Source organism: Castor canadensis, chromosome 16 (genome assembly GCF_047511655.1).
Source record: "Castor canadensis chromosome 16, mCasCan1.hap1v2, whole genome shotgun sequence".
NCBI lineage: Eukaryota > Metazoa > Chordata > Mammalia > Rodentia > Castoridae > Castor > Castor canadensis.
In genome coordinates, this window is record NC_133401.1 from 46,730,864 (window position 1) to 46,750,206 (window position 19,343).

Here is a 19,343-nt window from a genome sequence, read left to right on the forward strand (position 1 = left end):
CATACTGAAGCTGATCTCCTACTTTATTTTTTCAGTTATTCATGGTGGACAATGGAGCAGATGACTGGAGAATAGCCATGACTTATGAGCGTATTTTCTTCATCTGCTTGGAAATTCTGGTGTGTGCTATCCATCCCATACCTGGGAATTACACGTTCACGTGGACGGCCCGGCTTGCCTTCTCCTATGCCCCATCCACAACCACCGCTGATGTGGATATTATTTTATCTATACCAATGTTCTTAAGACTCTATCTGATTGCCAGAGTCATGCTTTTGCATAGCAAACTTTTCACTGATGCCTCCTCTAGAAGCATTGGGGCACTTAATAAGATAAACTTCAATACGCGATTTGTCATGAAGACGCTCATGACGATCTGTCCAGGAACTGTGCTCTTGGTCTTTAGTATCTCACTGTGGATAATTGCCGCGTGGACTGTCCGAGCTTGTGAGAGGTAAGTGTGTTTCTTTTCCTGAGAACATAATTTGTCATGTGTATCTTCACAAGTGGGAGGAATCCCATTACATTCCTTACTCTGAAAAAAATTTTGGATTTTTCTGGCGGGCTTCTTTTAATAAATGGTGACAGAGCTTTTCTGAATATTCTTGATTGTGGCTTCATGAGTGTGTATTTTTCTTTCAAATTCGACCTGGTTTCAATAGACTTTATGATATGTGTCAAACTTTGGAGACCAAACTTGGTCCTGGAGACTTGCATTGGAAATGTTAGATGAGTGGGTTATTTCTGTGCTTGCGTATTGGTTAGAAGAATTGATGTTTGTTGAAATAGAAATCCAGTGGAAAAGTGTTGATGTCAGACATTTGAACTTCAGGAGTATCTTAAAATGGTGCGCTGATTTTAGTGCCTACTTACCATAATGTTCACATAATTACCTGGTCACGAGCTTGTGGATGTACCTGTTAGTTTTTATTGAACTTTCAAGAGCTAGTAGACAGCTAATTTGGTCTGAAGAGTTCTGGTGCTCTAGAGTTACACACAGATTTCAGGAGCAGTTTGCTGAGTTGGAATTAATCACTTAAGAAACAAACAAAAACAGACTTAAGAATGATATAGACAGGATGAACTAGATCACAATGGGTGAGGAGCACCTTCTATGATTTTGGTTAGGAAAATTCAAGGTGAAATTAGCATTTGATATATGGGAATGATTTAGAAGTTTGTTTCTAAGACTGTTGATTACCTGTGAGTCATTGTAAAAATTAATTATTTTCTTTAAATTTAGTTTTTGAAAATCAAAGTTACATACTTATAGTACAAAGAAGGAAAAAAAACCTGCATGAGAGTTGCTACAAAAAAAATAATAACAAATGCACAACACCCTCTACCCCATTCCTACCTTCTGTGAACAATTGCCTTAAATTCTTTAGCCATTCCTTTCATGATTTCTTTGTATATTTCTATGTAAAATTGCTTCTACTGCTATATCTGATTTTTTTGGTCAACTTATGGAATTTAGGGTTTTAGTTTTCTTTGTCTTCCATATCCATACCTGTACACAAATTTACTCCCTCCAAAATGATTTCCATCCCAACACCCTCCCAATAAATTATAAATCCCAAGAACCTACAGCCCATGTTTCTGTGTTTATACTTAGACTGTGTAAACCTGCATGTGAAGCTGAATGGGGCAATGTATTATATTTTCTTCCTGTACATCTTTTTTTACTTTATCTGGAATTAATAGTTGTTTCATTTTTTATTTGTTTTATGTATACTTAGCACCAAATCATCTCTAAATTAACTCCCATTATATAAATGTCCTTTTTTGCTCTTCAAATATATTAAGCAATCTCTCATTTTCACCTTGAAGCAATGACCCTTGGAACCTCCTGTCCTGCTTCTGCATCATGGTGGGGCTTCTTTGCCTTTTTTCTATATTGAGCACCCTCTTTCTTGAACACTGTTTTTTTCTCTCTTCATTTACTTCTTTATTTTGACAATCCATCTTTCAGTAGTTTCTAAGAAAAGATAGTGTGTTAAGAGAGAGGGTTTTTTTGTGACCTTGATGATAAGGCAGCCTATATTCTTTTGTCATGCTTAATTAATAATCTGGCTGGATATAAAACTGCAGACTGAATGGAAACTACTTTCCTTACAAATATTGAAGGCTTCATTTTCCTCTGGTGTCCAGAATCCCACAGATATCATTCTCATTTTTGATGTTTTTTTGTTTAGGTTTTAGTTTTCTGGAGGCCTCAAGGCCTCTAAAATTGTACAAGGATGTATCTTGGTGTGAATAGATTTTCATCTGTGATACTGGGAACTTGTTGGGTTCATTCAATCTTGGAATTCATGTCCTTTAGTTCTTAGAATTTTTTTTGAATTATTTACTATTTTTTTAGAATTTTTTTTGAATTATTTACTATTTCTGTTTTTTGTTGTTGTGTGGATAATAGTAGACACAGTGGTTGTGTCTACTTTTTATTTTCTTTCTATGTTATTTTCTATATCTGCTTTTGCTGTCTGTATTGGAAGACAGCCTTACTCTTACCTTTAAACTTTCTATTGGGGTTTCATTTCTTCTAATTTTTATACCTGAATTCTCACTTCTGTTTTGATAGCATCATGTTTTTTTTGTTTGTGGTGATACTCTGTTCTGTTTCTCTGGAACTGTTAATGATACTTTTAAAAATCTCTTCTCTTTGTATATATCTTTGTTCCCCTCAGATGGATTCTTCTGTTTGTTTTGGCCTTTGTCTGTTTTAGAAGCTTTCCCTAAATGCTCAGGTGTCCTTGGCTGTGTGCTCGTACTTAGGAGAGGCAAATGAAAACTTTGTGTACAGATCTGAACTCACCAACTGTGGACTTTGTTAGGTGTTGGACATAGAACACGATTTTCAGAGTCCTTTTCCATATTTTCTGTTTCCTCTAAAAATCTCACCAGCCCATGGGAAGTTTTTTCTGTTACCCTACCATGAAGGCAGAAACCTGGGTGACCACTTTGTGGGAATTGAAAAACAGGGCAAAAAAAAAAGAGGTCTCAGAAGTTAATAGAAACATGTTTACTTATCTCCTGGTCCCAGGGCAGGAACCTTGATCTCCCCAGGATTAATACCCAGAAGATCTTCTGTTTCGTCCTCTTCAGACTTCTGCCAGGTTGGCCAAGAGCAGTTAGCATTTACCTAGAACCAAAGAGGGAGTCTAGGTGCTTAACTTCTGTTCAACCTTTGAGCCTGTCCTCCACTTCAGTAATCTCTGGTTGTCCCCACCTACAGGGGTACTGCCTGTAGGGGTGCTGCAGGTGCAGACAGTGTCTGAGTCAAGATGAGGCAGTTGTTTCTCAGTGTTCCTGTGGATGCTTCTTGGTTTTTCAACACTGCTGCTCTAGAATTCTGCCTTTTGGTATTTGTTTTGTTTTGTTTGGTGGTACTGGGGTTTGAACTCTTCACACTTGCTAGGCAGGTATTATACTGCTTGAGCCATACCTCCAGCCCTTTTCCCTCTGGTTATTTTGGAGATGGGGTCTTGCTTTTTGCCCAGGCTGACTTGGACAATGATCTTCCTTTTTGATGATTCCTGCTTCAGCAGGAATCATCACACCCAGCTTTTTATTGATTGAGATAGGGTCTCACAAACTTTTTCCTGGGCTGATGTGGAACCAGGATCCTCTGGATCTCAGCATCCCTAGTAGTTAGGATTACAGATGTGAGCCACAGGCATCTGGCTTACAATGTAGCTTTCTTGAGTCAGTGAAAGTTTGGCTTTCTGGCTTCTTTTTATACTGTCTTGTCTTTATGGATTTAGCTTTTTTTTTCTCATTTGTTTAAAAAATTACTTATCTTTGTTTTTTAGGGGCAAAGGGTAGAACCAAAGGCCAGCATGTTTGTGAGCCCACCTGGTTTTGATGGCAATTTTGCTATGGCTGGTTTTTAATACCATGTATCTGAATCTTTTGTAGAACTTGGCTGCATAAATGTGGCCTTAAACTTTTCTTTTTGGAGAAAGGTAGACTGCTTATGGTAATGCTTTTGTTTCTTAGCAGTCATGGTATTTACAGGCTTATGATATTTTCTGGAGCAGATTTACCTATGAAAGTTTCAAGAATAAACATGGAAAACTTAATTTACATACCCATTTAGTTTCTAAAGATTAACCTCAAATAAAATAGCCTCAAGATTGTGCATATACCATGGTCTTTCTTATCAATAATGGTTCATCGTGCTGGTTTAAGCTGGTCCAAGGCAAGCTGTGCTAACTTTCAGTAGCCATAGGATATGTGTTTTTTTAACATTTGGATTATTAGATCATGGTGTTCCTATTTTCATGTGACAAGCCAATAAAAAGTGAAACTTGTCCATTTCATAGCAAGAATGGGAATCTGTAGCCAGCAGCCTCACAAGACAACAAATCAACAAATCCATGGTGCACGGGGGAAGGGACAGAGGCCAGACTCAGGACTGGGACCCCCAAGACTGAGTTGCAGTTGTACAGTGCAAGGGTGGTGACCTCAGACCAACCCTGTTACTTCTTTCTGCCTTCACTTCTTCAGTTGCAAATGAAGCGTCTTGATAAACTTTCTTCTTTCAAAGAGAACATTTTATAATTATACACATGTGGAAGAGAGGAAAAAAAAAATCATTACCTAGCTTTGTGCTAGCAGATTTGCCGCATTTGATTTTTCATTAAACTTCCCATTTGCTACACTGAATTTCCAGATTATGATGTTAAGATACAAAGATGTAAAAACCAAAGGCTTTTCCCCAAAGTTTCTATTTTGAACATGATGTCACCAGCATCTTATGCTTCCTTGAAGGTTTTTCTTGCCCACCAGACTTTCTTTCTCTCTGACCTCTGTCTCTCCCATTCTCCCTCCCTCCCTCGCCTCTTCTCTCAAACCTTCCCTCTCTCTTCTTCCCTTCCAATCAGCCATTGTTTTCTTTCGTGGAGCTCACAATGCTTCATATAAAACATAACTCTTTTGATTTGGGATTTGGATTTGAATGAACCCCACAGTTTCATCTTTGTTCCATCTAAGCATTCTGTCTCTATTAAAGGGAGAGATTCATATCTGAATATCTGATAAAAATTCTCTTTTTAGTTAATTAGAAGAATTCTAAGAATTGAGAGAGTCAGACAGCTTTCTGGAGAAGGTTGTATTGCAAACCTCTCTCGGGCCTTCTACTAAACACAGCATTTCTTGAGGTTTCTCAAAAATGTTCCTTATTAATTGGCAAGGCATTCTAGAGGAGACATTCTAGTCTTTGTCATATCACTTACCTCTGGCCTATCGTGCACCTCTGATTTCTTTATCTGTGGATGGTGTGCATAAGTATATGTATATATATGTACATAATACTATATGCAATTTTGTAAATAAAATTATATTTTATACTTCATATATTTGTGTGCATGTATACATATATATATATATATATATTTTTTTTTTTTTTTTGAATGAGAGGATGAGGCAGAGTAAGCAGGAACCTAGCATTATTTCTCTGGCCTGTTTGTTAATAAGAAGCTGACCCTAGACAGTCCACAGTGACCCACACTCTCTGCGTCTGGTTTGATGAGGAGATCATCAGGCCCAGAAAGAATTCTCTCTTCTGGAGCAGCCTGGGAGGTGTGGCTCAGTGCTGCTAAGTCATCTTGCCTTCACAGGGACCTGACCAAGACATTTAATCAGGACATATTAGGAGAGACATCAGGGATGTTTGTGTCTCACAAGAAACTTGAACCCCAGAGTTTGGGGTCATGAGAATTGGGGGTTATGCATCCTGACTTGTACTTTCTGAGGCTTCTCTGGTTTTGTAAAGGCAGCTGGGCAGCAGTCAACTTGGCCTGTTCCACTGGATGTTTTTCTTGGGGAAGTTCATAGCTGGTCTGGGAGGGGTAGGACTGTGTCAGTGCTGTGTGACACAAAGAACAGCCTTCTTTTGTTGTTTCTTTTCATTATGAGGTTTCTGAGAGGATTTGATAAGTGGATATGCGTTAGGAGTTTCTAGAGGGGAAAGTGATACTATCTGGCCTACATGGTCTAGAACATAAACTTGTCATATGTTAATACTGGAATATCAAAAAAAGGGATTGCAACTTTGTACACAGTTTGGGAATTTGAAAAAAATGCTTCTGTGCTCAATATACTCTTTTCCCTTTTTTGCCATAATTTTATAATGTGGGAGAGGGGGACAAGTTGGGGGTGGAGACAGGAGGGGGCACATGTGAGCCAGGCATTCTGGTGGCAGTTTGTCCAGGTGAAAAGTAGACATGGTGATATACCAAAAAGCCAGGCAATGTTTCTGTTGCTGGAAAAGTTGTGTTTGATGAAGGCATTCACAGTGAAATGAATTTGTTTGTTTTTATTCAATTGTTTTATTTCTAAGGACTTTTAGGTATGTATTAACTAGTATATTTTAGTGGAAAATTTAGTTCAGAAAAATTACTTAAAAAATGGTTTGTTATTTTTGGAAGTGGAGAATTGAAGAAGCAAACAATGAACTGGTTTTTGAATAGTTTCTATTACTCTGAGCTGCGTTTCAGATGGATTAAGAAGAAATTCCATGGTATGCACATATAAATAAAAGAAAAAAAATAAATAAAAATAAGTTAATAAAAAATAAATAAAAATGAGAGAGAGCGAGGGGGCGGGGGGAAAGGGAGGAGAAATGACCCAAACATTGTTTGCACATATGAATAAAAGAAAAAAATTTAAAAAAAAGAAGAAATTCCATTACTAAAACCGAATAGGTGAAAATAAATGTGGCATTTATTTTTTAAATTATCAAAGATAACCTGAGCCAACCTCAATTTCAGTTGTGTTTAGACTCTCCTATTCAGTATCTGACAAGAAGACTTCATGTCTCTGTTAGAGTAACACAGTAAGACTGTCCTCTGTTTCTGTCACGAATAGTCTTTTACATTGTATTCTTACCTTTGTTTTTATTTGCCTGGAAGATGATTTGTGAAAAGCAGTTGAAGCATACTTTACTATTTTGTAGTATATTGTGGAATTTTACAATCAGATCACGCTCCATAACAGAACTATGTATGAGTCAAGTTTCAGGTAAGGAAGTTGCTTTAAGGACAGGGATTGATTGTCTTCCAACTTAAGTGTTATAAACCAGTTGCTAAGGAAAACTCCTGTAGGATAAGAATGTCCCATTTTGTTACCAGACAGAGTTCCATCCTGTTATGATTTGGGTCCATGTTCTATGGACTATAGGTCCTGATTGTCATCTCAGTTTATAATAGTAGGTTAAAATGAATACCATTGTTACATAAATTTATAAAATACTCTTGTTATACATATTAAAATGAATACTCTTGTTCCTGACCCCTCCAAAGAATGAAAGAATGGTAATTATTTACATGTAATAATTAATTCACCATTGCAGTAGCTACCTTTTTCTGACTCAATATTATTCTGTTCCTTTAAGGTCATAATATGCATTTATTACCCTGTCTATGTGGATCATGTTTTAAAATACCACTGAACTTTAAGTTTCAATATGTGATAAAACCAGTTGGAATGCTTAAATGATTTGGGTTCTAATTTTCACACTTCTTATTTCAAAAAAAAAATCTAGTTTTTTTTTTTTGTGTGTGTTTTTATATGACATAAGGCAGTTTTTTTTAAGGAGGAAGGGATGAATAGCACATGGAAGTCTGACTTGTTCTATTTATGGTTTTTATTATTGATTCAGGTTCCCATGTAGGAGAATGTGAAATGGGGGTAGGCTTATTTTCCTGCTCTGCCAGTCATGATTTTTTTTTTTTATTTTGGGGGGACTCACCCAGAGTCCTACTTCTTCTTATTACCTATGCCTGTTTCCTGCTGACTTACTTAAACATGTTACTCGAGATCACATTTCTTCAAGATTTGTAAAAGTACTCATAAAACATGCATTGTGATGCTAGCCAGACCTCCTGCTGGCATCTGGATTTACTACAGTGTTCTGGATAGTTAGATTATTTTTTACTCCTTCAGGTTTCAGCTGTTGCTAAGTAAACTCTATGGACTTGTAATTTGTGGTTGATGGTAATGAAATACTTTGTAAACTTATACTCCCAAGGTCTGATTCATACATAGGGATAGAGCGTTTTCAGGCTCATCAATGAGTCACAACTTTAAAACAGACCCTTTTAAGTTATAGGAGTCGGCAGTTTGGAAGCATTCATTGTACATCTGTGACTTGCAAAGCAGCCGTGCTTAGTGTTGTGTTTCTCAAATAAATTGTTCATTAAAGTCTTATGGAAAGAAGGGCAATCCTCTCTCAAGCTCAGTTTTCTTCATTCCACTGTAGATATGATTAGGTTTGTGGCCTGTCTCCTGAGAGAACAGTGAGGAGTAGCATTTGTGGCAGAGACTTTGAGATCCTGGTCTGAGGAATGCAAGTTGAAAATACCAGTAGTGATTACGTTCAAGTGCAAAAAGCTAAAAGTCAAACAGCTTAGGAATCCAGCCTCAATGGACTCCAACGTGCTGACAGCCTTGCTGATGTCCAGGTTTTATGAAACAGGAATCCTGAGTATCTTCCAGTCTGGGGAAATCCCTGGAATCACCCATGCAGGAGATTAGCCAGGGTTTGTGTATGTAGCCCTGGGCAGCAGACATGTGTAATTTAGCATCAGAACTGCTGTACCAGGTAAAAAGAAAACAAAATGTAAATGTCCTGCCATTCAAGTCATTTTTTCTCTCTTAAGAAAATTAGTATCTTTCTTGGACACAAATAGGGCTTCATTGGAGAAAAGTCAAGTGTTTCCTGCTTTCCCAGAGGATTTTTTTTTTTAATTTATTTGCAGAGCTAGGCATCAAACCTGGCAAACTCTCAATCTATGAGCTCTGTCCTGTATTCTAATTCTTTTTGATATTATAGCTTTTATCACTAATGTTTCCTTAATGCAAAATTGCATCAACAATAAAAGATTCAAGACAAAAAAACGTGCCTTAACATACAATAAAATACACAAGTTTTAGATAGTGACTGAGTTTGGACAAATTTACCTTGCATTATAATGTTAAATTTTTATCGCCTTAGTTCCTATTAATGAACTTGCTCACTGTTACTAGATTTATTTAAGGAATGAGGTGGACTTAGTATCATCTTCCATAACTGGTATTGTAATACAGCACCTGCTGCTTGTTGAGAGGTGTGCATGGCTCAGCTCCCTTGGAAAGGACAACATGAGTTGCTTCTCTTCTATTTGCTGGCCTGGCAGAGCAATGTCCAGTCTGTGGATGGTTCCTGAGTTCCCACAGAGGGCAGTGTCAGTCTTTGAACTTTCCACCTTGCCAGTTCCAGCCCTGCTAGGTCACTGAATCAAAAGCCCAGGGATTAATTAAATAGTCTGATTACTGCCAAACTCCAAGGGATGCTGGAAAAGGCCCAGTCATCAGATACTTAAATATAGCATGATGGTGCAGTTGAAGGCATTTTGAGGTCATGGCCATTATTCAATAAATGCTTGGTGAATAAATACAGGAGTTAAAAAGTCATGCAGAGTTTCACAATGTTTTCTTTAAATAACTTTAATGAGGGTTGATTTGTATATGATAAAATCCTCGTAGTCGAGGTGTACAGTGCCACAGAGCTGTGCAGCCATCATTACAGTCCAGTTTTAGAACAGTGTGATCACCCCAAAAAGATGCCTTGCACTCATGTACATGAAGTCCCTGCTCCCTCCCTCAGTCCCAGGTGACCTTTGTTATGCTGTCTGTCCTCTGCACAGGTTTGCTGTTATGAGAGGTTCATAGAAATGGGATCAGATAGTGCAGTTGACTCCCTGCCATATCTGCAGATTCCTCAACCAACCATGGGTTGAAAATACTTGGAGAACTTACGTCTGTACCCAACATATGCACACTTCTTTCTTGCCATTATTCTCTAATGAACGTAGTATAACTTTCTATAACATTTGCATTGTATTAAGTGTTACAAGGACTCTAGTGCATAGGAGGATGCGCATAGGTTTGGCGCAGATACTGTACCATTTCATGTAAGAGCCTTGAACCCATGAATTTAGGTCATCTATGGTGTCCTGTGTCAAATACGTCACAGATGCTGAAGGATGACTCTACAGTGTCTTGCATCTGGGTTCTTTCACTTGAAGATTATTTTTGCTTCTGCTATAGCATGTATTATAATTTGTTCATTTTTATTGATGAACAGTATTCTTTTGTAAGGATATGCGACATTTTGTTCAGTGATTCAGTTGAGGCACATTTAAGATGGTTTCCAGTCTCTGGTGCCGTGAGTAGTCTAGCTATGAGTTTTTGCACATGAATTTCTGAGTAAACCTGTGGATTTTCTTTTCTCTTCAGTGGATATCTGAGAGTGTATCATTTCACATTCCCACAGTGGTCAGCAATGTGCAAGAATGTGTGAGGCTTCCAGTTTCAGCACATTCTTGACATTATTGTTACATATAATTTCTAGTCCTCTAATGAATAACGATTTTGAACCTTTTTTTCATATGATTATTAGCTTTTGGTAAATCTTCTTTGGAAAAATATCTATTCACATTGTTCATCCATTTTTAAATGGAGCCATTTATCTTACCATAGTTTTAAAGGTTCCTTTTGTAGTTTGGTTATCAGTCCTGCCAGATATATGGTTTACAAATATTTTCTGTAACTTGATTTTCATTTCCATTGTCACCTTATTTTTTTTTTTTTGAGTGTGTCAGAAGCTATTCTCTAAATCATTCTTGCCCTGCCTCTCAGAACCACACAGGAAAACACCCAGTGGCACATCACCTAAAAATGGGACTCTTTGAAAAGACATCCTCCTTCATTAATTTCTACACTTTATGAGCTTCTCCTGGCTGCCCTTTTCCTACCCTGAAGTCTTTCTTTCTGGTAACTACTATTTTCTAGTAATAGGAGAGGAAGGAACAAAGAAGATAGCTTTTGTAACCCTACTTAAAAATCTTTCCAGTTCTTGCATTGTTTTGATGACTGTGGTAGCCGTGAAAAGTGAAGCCCAGACAACACCTGTCATTTTTTCACTTAAGGTGAAGATGTTCCTGACTTGCTTCCCATTGGCAAATTTAATATTCTTTTTGTTTTCTCCTGGCAATTGAGGCATAATTTGTTTTAACTGATCCTTTGCTTTCTTCATGACCAAAGGCAAACTTTGATAATATGTTTTAGGTATGTAACATAGTAAGAAACCAACCTTTTTATTCCCTTTTGTGTACTCTTACTGGATTTTATGACACTCACCATCATGAGTTTGGAAACATGATGCTCTAGCCATGGGTTGCCTTGATTCCAGAACTACTGTTTGACTATTCTTAGCATGCTGTATATCACTGTGATAGTGTATCTTGGTACAATTTACAGGGATTCAGGCAACTGATTTTGAGATAACAGTATTCTTAATTCTGTAGTGACCCAGGAAACAAAAGATGTTTGAGTTCTGCCTAATAGAGCTTTGCTTTCAGGTCTCCTCTCAGGAAGTAGTCATATAAAAAATGTTCTGTAATACATAAAACATAGTGTTTTGGCTTACTGAATTGTATTCAATATTCTAACAGAAGAAAAGGCAATTTTAAAATAATAAGTTTTTATGGACTTTTGATATCTAATGTAGCTTTCAAACCCTTGTGAAACTTCATGTAAAAATCATGATTTCTAAATAGGAAAGTCACAGTGAGGCACAAAGGATTTAGATCCATTCGATTTCATTTAAATGGGCTTGGTGAAAAATTTAATTTAGTCACTTTCTTGCTTTAAAAAAATGGTTCCCAGTATCTTTGTGATTGAGCCTATTAGGTTGTGTTTGAGCAAAACTGGGGTGATGCTAGGCGTCTGTGAAGAATCATTCTGAAAGCCTGCTGGTATTATTTTGGCTCAGTGGTCAGCCAGAGAAAAGTTTTAGGGAGTGCTATACCAGCAGTGGCCTTAGAATTTCTGACTTGCTATGCTTCTGAAAGTAAGGAGTATGCTTATGTTTACTACTGTTACCATGGTAGTCTGCCTACTGTGCTTTGTACTGTTTTGAGTTATTTATTATTTTAATTGTGCTCATTTGTGGGGTACGTGTGATGATCTAGTACACTTATGTAATGCGTAATGATCAGATCAGCATAGTTAGCTCTTCCCTCTCCTCAAACATTTTTTTGAAATTTCTAGTTAATGTGCAGTAGAGTACATATTTATGAGCTACGGTGTGATATTTTCAATATTTTATACAGCATTTACTAATCAAATCAGGGTAATAAATATATCCATCTCCTTGTCATTACTTTGTGCTTGGAATCCTCAAGTTTCTCTCTTCTAATTATTAAGCTTCTCTCTTCTAGTTTATATACCTATTTATGCAATAGGTTTCTGTGAACTATAGCTACCTCAGCATGCTATTGAACACTAGGATGTTTTATTTATATTTGTCTGTTTTGGTACACATTATCCTGCCTCTTTCGATCCCTTCTACACCCACCCTTCTCAGCCTCTTCTAATCACCATTCTGTATTTAGATTGACTTCTTTTAGCTTCTGTATATGAGAGAAAACATGTAGTATTTGTCTTTCCATGCCTGACTGATTTCAATTAACATGTTCTCCAGCCTATCAAAGAGATACCCGCACTCCTATCTTTATTGCCCTAGTCACTCTAGCTAAGAGAGGGAATCAACCTACCTGCCATCAATGGCTAAAGGAAATCAGTGTATATAACAAAATACTCTTCAGCTATAAAAACAGTGACATCGTATGTTTTTTAAAATGGTTTTAAGAAGTTCAGAGGTGTCTGTGAAGTGAGAAGCCACATCGCTAGGCTTTCTATTCCTGTTGAAAGAGTTTCCTTTTTTGTCACATTATACTGATAGTGTTCATTTTCCTCTCACCAACAGTAAGCCATCTGCTTTATCATCTGCATCTCTGATCCTCTAGTCCTACCATAGTCATTGACTTTTATCTTGATGGGGCAGGTGTTGGACTTGTGTTGGTGGATGGTTGGATGGTAGAAGGAACAAAGATGCCAGGAAAGGAAGGTTTGATGTGTTCTGTAGAACCAAGAAAACTATTGTAGCCAGTAGTCATTGGCATTACATGTACCGCTTTTTATGTAATCCTGATTATGTTACGAGATGAGGTGCTCTCTTCATTTTAAAGATATTTAAATTAATTAAAGTTATTAGCTGAGTACTTATGGTATTCTATAACTTGTGCAAGTGAAAATTCAAAAAAGCTTTACTTGAAGGGCCAGGTGTGGTGGTACACATCTGATCTCAGCTACATGGAAGGCAGAGATAAGAGGGTCACAGTCTGAGGCCAGAAGCATGAAACCCTACCTATAAAACAAACTAAAGAAAAAGGGCTGGGAGCATGGCTCAAATAATAGCTCACTTGCCTAGCAAGTACAAGACCTGAGTTCAAAACCCAAATACCACACTACCCACCTCCCCCCCACACACACACAATCAGGTACCATCTTGGTCACATAAAACCTTACAAGTCATCTATTAGGTCAGAAGCAAGACCAGTGAGTAGCTCCTTGAGGATTTGTGGCAAGTTTCTACACATCTGTGTACCCCTCAAGTAGAAGAACAGAAGAATGATTATTATTAACATTAACGGGTGATTTAATAGATTAAAATTTAACTGTGCAAAGGTCATAATGAAGAGTAACACTAGTGAAAATAATGTATGTTCAATGTGGGAAAAGTTCTAACATCTTTATCATCATCTAGAAACTGGTGCATTTGCAAGTAATTAGTTTTATGATTTAGTAAGTTAACACAGCTTAATGAGGAGCCCTGTGTTAATTTAAAATTTCTGTGAAACCGTGTTGAAAATAGCACTTGCTGAATATTTGAAGACAGCAGAGGCATTGGTGTTGGGAATCTGAAGCTTTCATTGTGTGCTGGACCACCAGTAGGAAGGCCTCACAGAAGCGTGACAGGCATGCACAGCTCTGCGTGAAACGGTCTCTCTGTTCAGCCTGGAAGTATTTCCACTTACTCTGCTGGAGCACACAGACTTCAGACAGAGTTTCTCTGTCTTTTATGTTGGCTGCTGCTTCATGGGCTCTCAGCAACTGCAGAGCTGCCATTATTGCTGGGATTTGCAAAGAGAGGGCAGAGGGGATCCTGTTCTAAGGAGGCATTAGTGACAGCTCCAAAGTGCAGAGACACAAGTGGAACTGAGTGCCCCGAAGCAGTTTCCCATCTCTCTTTTCACAGAACTGCTGTGTTGTAAGATGACTGCCCTTATTTCTTCTGCCATTCAACTTAGATCCTCCTCCTTCTCATTTAAGTTCACGGGCACTTCCTAAAAGCCACTAATAGCAATAGGTGGCTAGCAGGACTCCTACTAAAAACACACAGGGCCAACACTGCTCCTTATGGTTGCAGAAGTAGAATCCCTACCACAGCCTCTGGGGAAGGAAGAACCCAGGGCAGAAGTGGGGGAGAAAGCATCATCAGGTTTAAAAAACAAGGTTCAACTTCCTCAGACAGGAATACGGTTAAGAAACCATATCGATGGAAGAACTTTCTTACGTGGCTCTTTATCTACTTTTATATTTTTCTCTTTTTTTGTAGAGATTTTATTAGGTTTAGTCTTTGTCTTAATTTGTGCTTTTTATGGGTTATTTTTGGGAGGGAAAAATAACAAGAATTGAGGAAATGACAGTTTTATTTTTAGTGTGCTGAGCTCACTGAAACAGAGGTTGACAAGCTGTAGCCCGTTGGCCAAATCTGAATCACCCTTGTTTTTGAGAAGCTTACCAGCTAAGAACAGTTTTGACATTCTTTTCTTTTCTTTTGTTTTTTGGTGGAACTGGGATTCATGCTTGCAAAGCAGGTGCTCTATACTCCTTGAGTAAAACCCCAGTCCCAGGTTTTTCATTCTTAAATAATTACGGAAAGAAAGAATACATGACAAAAGACCATGTGTGGTCTGCAAAGCCTAAAAAAATACTTATTAGTTGGTCTTGTATCCCTGTAACAAATTAACAATATTTTTGTCAAATTTGTTTCAAACACAATGTGATATTATAATTTTATCTGAACTTCCTAATTTTCCTTTGGGGGGTCAGAGAATGGATTTATATTTTGTTGCAGTTTAAATCATCACCCCACCCCACCCCTGCCTGCCAATCAGTATATTTTCAGGACTAAATATAAATGTTTGGTAATCAGTGATCAGGTACTAATATTGGTTCAAGTAATGATAGGTTAGTCAGTAACCTAAGCCATTCTAAGAAACTAGCACTAGCTAGATGCTTGTGTAATTCACTTTTACGTATGCTAAGCAAATCGATTCCTTTCTCCACCTAAAAATAATGCAACGACATATGAAAGATTTGCTCTGCTGTCTTGATGAATCTAGTTGCCTGAGTTTAATCCAATGATGTTGGCTAACATCAGTACAAACACTGAGTCATTATGAAATCTAATCTGGCTGGTGCTGGTGGCTCAGGCCTGAAATCCTAGCTGTTTGGGAGGCTGAGATCAGGAGGACTGTGGTTTGAAGCCACCCCTTGTGAACCAATAACTGTTACCCCAAGTTATGCAGGAAGTTGAGACTGGGGGAAATAATTGATTCTAGGCCAGCCAGGGCTGAAAGGTTTGTAAGACCCCCTTCCCAAGGGAAAAACAGCTGGGTGTAGTGGCGCACACATGTCATTCCAGCTGTTGCTGGAAGTGTAAAATAGAAGGATAGCAGTCCAGGCCAGTCTGAGCAAAAAGCAAGATCCTGTCTCCCAAATAACTAGAGCAAAAAGGGCTGGAGGTGTGGGTCAAGTGGTAGAGTGTCTACTTTACCCTGTCACACTGAGTTCAAGCACCAGTATGACAACCAAAGGAAAAAAAAGAGAAGTCTAATTTGGGTGTTGTAGAAATGGGGTCTTGAGATGGCTTGCCACTGAGGCCTCTAAAACATCTCTGAACATTGACAAAATGCTTTTCCTTTAATTAGGAAAATAACTTAAAGTCTTCATTCTCTACAGTATGTAAATTGAGCTACTCATGTGTAAAGCAGCGCTCCATGCTACTTACTCTTAGGGCATTAAAAGGATTGCCTGTACCCTATGGTCTCTGCTTCCAAATGCAGGGCTTCTACTAAGAGAAGTCTATGTTACTTAGCATGGGAGAAACTGACTAGAAGAGATTAAAATAATCTGTTTGATTTTCTTTCACAAATCTCTGCTCAGACTTTTGTGACGTTTGCTTACTATTTCTCTTAGGCATCACCACTTTTTCCATAAACATAATATTTATTCCTGAGAAGAATGTAAAGAAAAAAGCTGTTTTGGCCAAGAATCCACAGATGTGGGACAGTAATGTGGCTGTGGTGACAGGTACACATTAAATGAAGAAAGTATGCACACAACAGATTTTGTAGAAGATGCAGAGCTGTAATGGCGTGTTTGCCTGATAGGGGTTTATTATGTTTGAATCCTAGCTCCCTCCTCCTCCTCCTTCATTCCATTTGATCCTCAGACAGGCTGTGGATACAGCTTATTTTGGCTGAGTTTTCTGGCCCTAAGGACCTTTGTTTTGTAGCAGCTTTCAAGCTAGGTAAGAATAATGTTCCCCTTCCTTCTTCATTGGTTTTAATGGACACTTTTTTCATACTCAAGACACATAGTTTGGGATGTGACTGAAAATTGCAACTGTGCGTCTTTCTCCACACAAATTGGTTTTTTGAATGCTGTTGATTTTTGTACTTTTCCAAAACAACTTTAAGTTGTCCTATTTTTTGAACTGTTTTGCATGTAGCCCTGGATAGTCTTGGTATGAGCATGTATTATATTTCCTGTTCATAGATGCTCCTAAGGCAGGTCATTAGTGAGCCCACATACATAGGTGAAATGTAAAAAACAAAACCTACATGTGAGTGAAATGATCATGAAGTAAATTTACTTAAGTAAAAAAAGAATGCTTCTATAGTTTGCCTACTTAGATTCAAATTAAAATTAACCCAAATGAGTTGTTTTTTATTTTAAGAAGCAGAGTTTGAACCACCATTATGTCACCCAGCTTTTCACTATCAGTTTTTAGTCACTGATATTCTACTGAAACAATTGTGCTAGTTCATCTTTTGTAGAAAGCACAAGGAGACAGTGATTGCGAGTCTGATAGGACCAGGCATGATGGGTACATGTGAATCCAACAGAACTTGTGCTGCTGATGGAGGTAGCTCGAAATCAGTAGGATTGAGTGGGATTGCTTCACACGTGCCCTTCTGTGAGAAACTGAATGTTTGTGCTGGGCACCGGTGGCTCATGCCTGTAATCCTAGCCACTCAGGAGACAGCAGGAGGATCAAGGTTCAATGTCTGCCCAGGCAAATAGTTTGTGAAACCCTATCTTGAAAAAATCCTCACAAAAAAGGGCTGGTCTGGGCCACTGAGAGATACTGGGTCGTGAGGATGGAACCCTATTGAATGGGTTCAGTACCTTTATAAAAGAGACTCCAGCCTGGTGCTGATGGCTCATGTCTGTAATCTTAGATACTTGGGATGCTGAGATTAGGAGGATTGCAGTTCAAAGCCAGCCTGGACAAATAGTCCACAAGACTCTATATTTAAAAATATGCAATGTGAAAAAGGGCTGGTGGAGTGGCTCAATGTGTAGGCACTGAGTTCAAACACCAATACTGCAAATAATATAATAATAATAATAATAAAAGGCTCCAAAGAGCTCCCTTGTTCCCTTTCACCTTGGGAGGACACAGGGAGAATGGTTGTCTGTGAACCAAGAAGCAGTCCCTCACTACACTTTTAATCAGCCTGAATCTTGATCTTGGATTTCCCAGACTCCAGAGCTGTGAGAAGTAAATGCCGGTTTCATTTTTATAAATCACTTCATGCTGTTATAGCAGCCCAACCACACCAAGACACTTACTGTTTCTTACAAACAGAGAAAGAGACTGTGTGTACCTAAGTCTGTCCAAGACTACAAACAACTAGGCATTGGCAAAGAAAAAGAACTGTTATTATTTGCGTGCCATCTTTTAAATACCCTTTGGCAAGCCTGATCAGGTCGTTTCTTTGTGCCTGCATTGTACACAGCCATAGGTGGTTTTCTCTGAGCAAACATAGGCAGACTACTGTGAGACTCAAATAACTGGTCCAACTCTATCTGAAATCCCTCAGAAAGCATTAATGTTGGTTAGTATTATTAACATTGGTTAGCGTTTTACCAAAATAGGATAAACACTTTTGTGATCATTTGTGTCTATAGTTTTATGAGCCTTGTGGCTTATTTCTTGGCCAATGATGGTCTTAAAAGCTGAAAGTCACAAGTTGTATTATGTAGCAGATGAAGTTGCAACAGAGAAGTATACTTGTCTCCAGTACCCAGCCCACCAAGCTGACATAAAGCAAGTACTCCATCAGTAGAGTCAACTGAAACCACATACATGTCCCTCAATTCTCACAGAGTGCTATATAACTGACTACTTGAGGGCAGGAATGGCAGGCGGCTCTTTCTCTGTGCCTAGCCTTGAGTGAGAGTAAAACCTGAACAAAGCCAATATTAATAAGTAGTAGTTAGATTAGAGAATCAGAGGCTAATTCTGGATATTCTGCTTATTTTTAAGGTCCTTTCCTAATCATGTACTCAGATTTAATTAGATCAAAATACAGCTTTTCACTTACCTTCCTCCTCCTAATAAAAGACACAAACAAAAAAACTGAATGATATGACTCCAGCAAAGGAGGCTAATAAAATGTTACCATTTTCAGAAACTTGTGGTGTTTCATAGTGTTTCTTACTGAGTAAGTTAGAGTTGCCCTGACTTATGTGGAGACCTATTTTTTAAAGGCAGGCATTTATTAAGAGAAAAAAAAAATTCCTACAAACAGACCCAGAGCAAGAAATAACGTAGAAGATTTCTACTTATTATGTCATTTACAAATATACATTGATAATCCTACTTGGTTGTGACAAAGATACAGTATAAAAGTGGCATGGTCTTGACCCTCTAGGAATTTACAATATGATGGGGTAAATTTGTTAAATTGTAATATGAGAGAGAATTAAATAAGTACCATCACCAGGGGACAAGTGCATATATCATTGCATTTTAATTTAGAAACTTAAAAGAAGACTTCCTAAAGAAGAAAATATTTGACTTGGGACTTCAAGATGAATAAAATTTCAAAAGGCCAAAATGTGAGGCAGGACGGCCCAGAATAAAAGGGGGGTTTGGAAACAGGAAGGTGTCAGGGCCAGTGTAAGGAGCAATGAAGTGTCAACATCCCACACAAAGAATTTATGAAGCAGGGTTGTACCTGGAGATCAAGCTAATTTGGGGCTGATGTGTAGGCTATGGAAACACTGGTCTGGATTTTAGCCTATAGGTCTGTTCCCAAACACCCTCTTGGTGGTGTTTGTGCCACCTGTCTTATTATTTATTTGAATATTTAATA

General features: G+C 38.1%; 1 protein-coding gene across 5 annotated transcripts in view; it reads left to right on the forward strand.

Moving 5' to 3' along the window:
- Positions 1–19,343, forward strand: part of Kcnn2 (potassium calcium-activated channel subfamily N member 2) — a 453,460-nt gene that overhangs the window by 355,685 nt on the left and 78,432 nt on the right. For all 5 annotated transcript variants that reach the window (XM_074056970.1, XM_074056969.1, XM_074056972.1 and 2 more), the window contains one exon: positions 36–454. In XM_074056970.1, the coding sequence (XP_073913071.1) occupies positions 36–454 (419 nt within the window). The remainder of the gene's footprint in view (positions 1–35; positions 455–19,343) is intronic.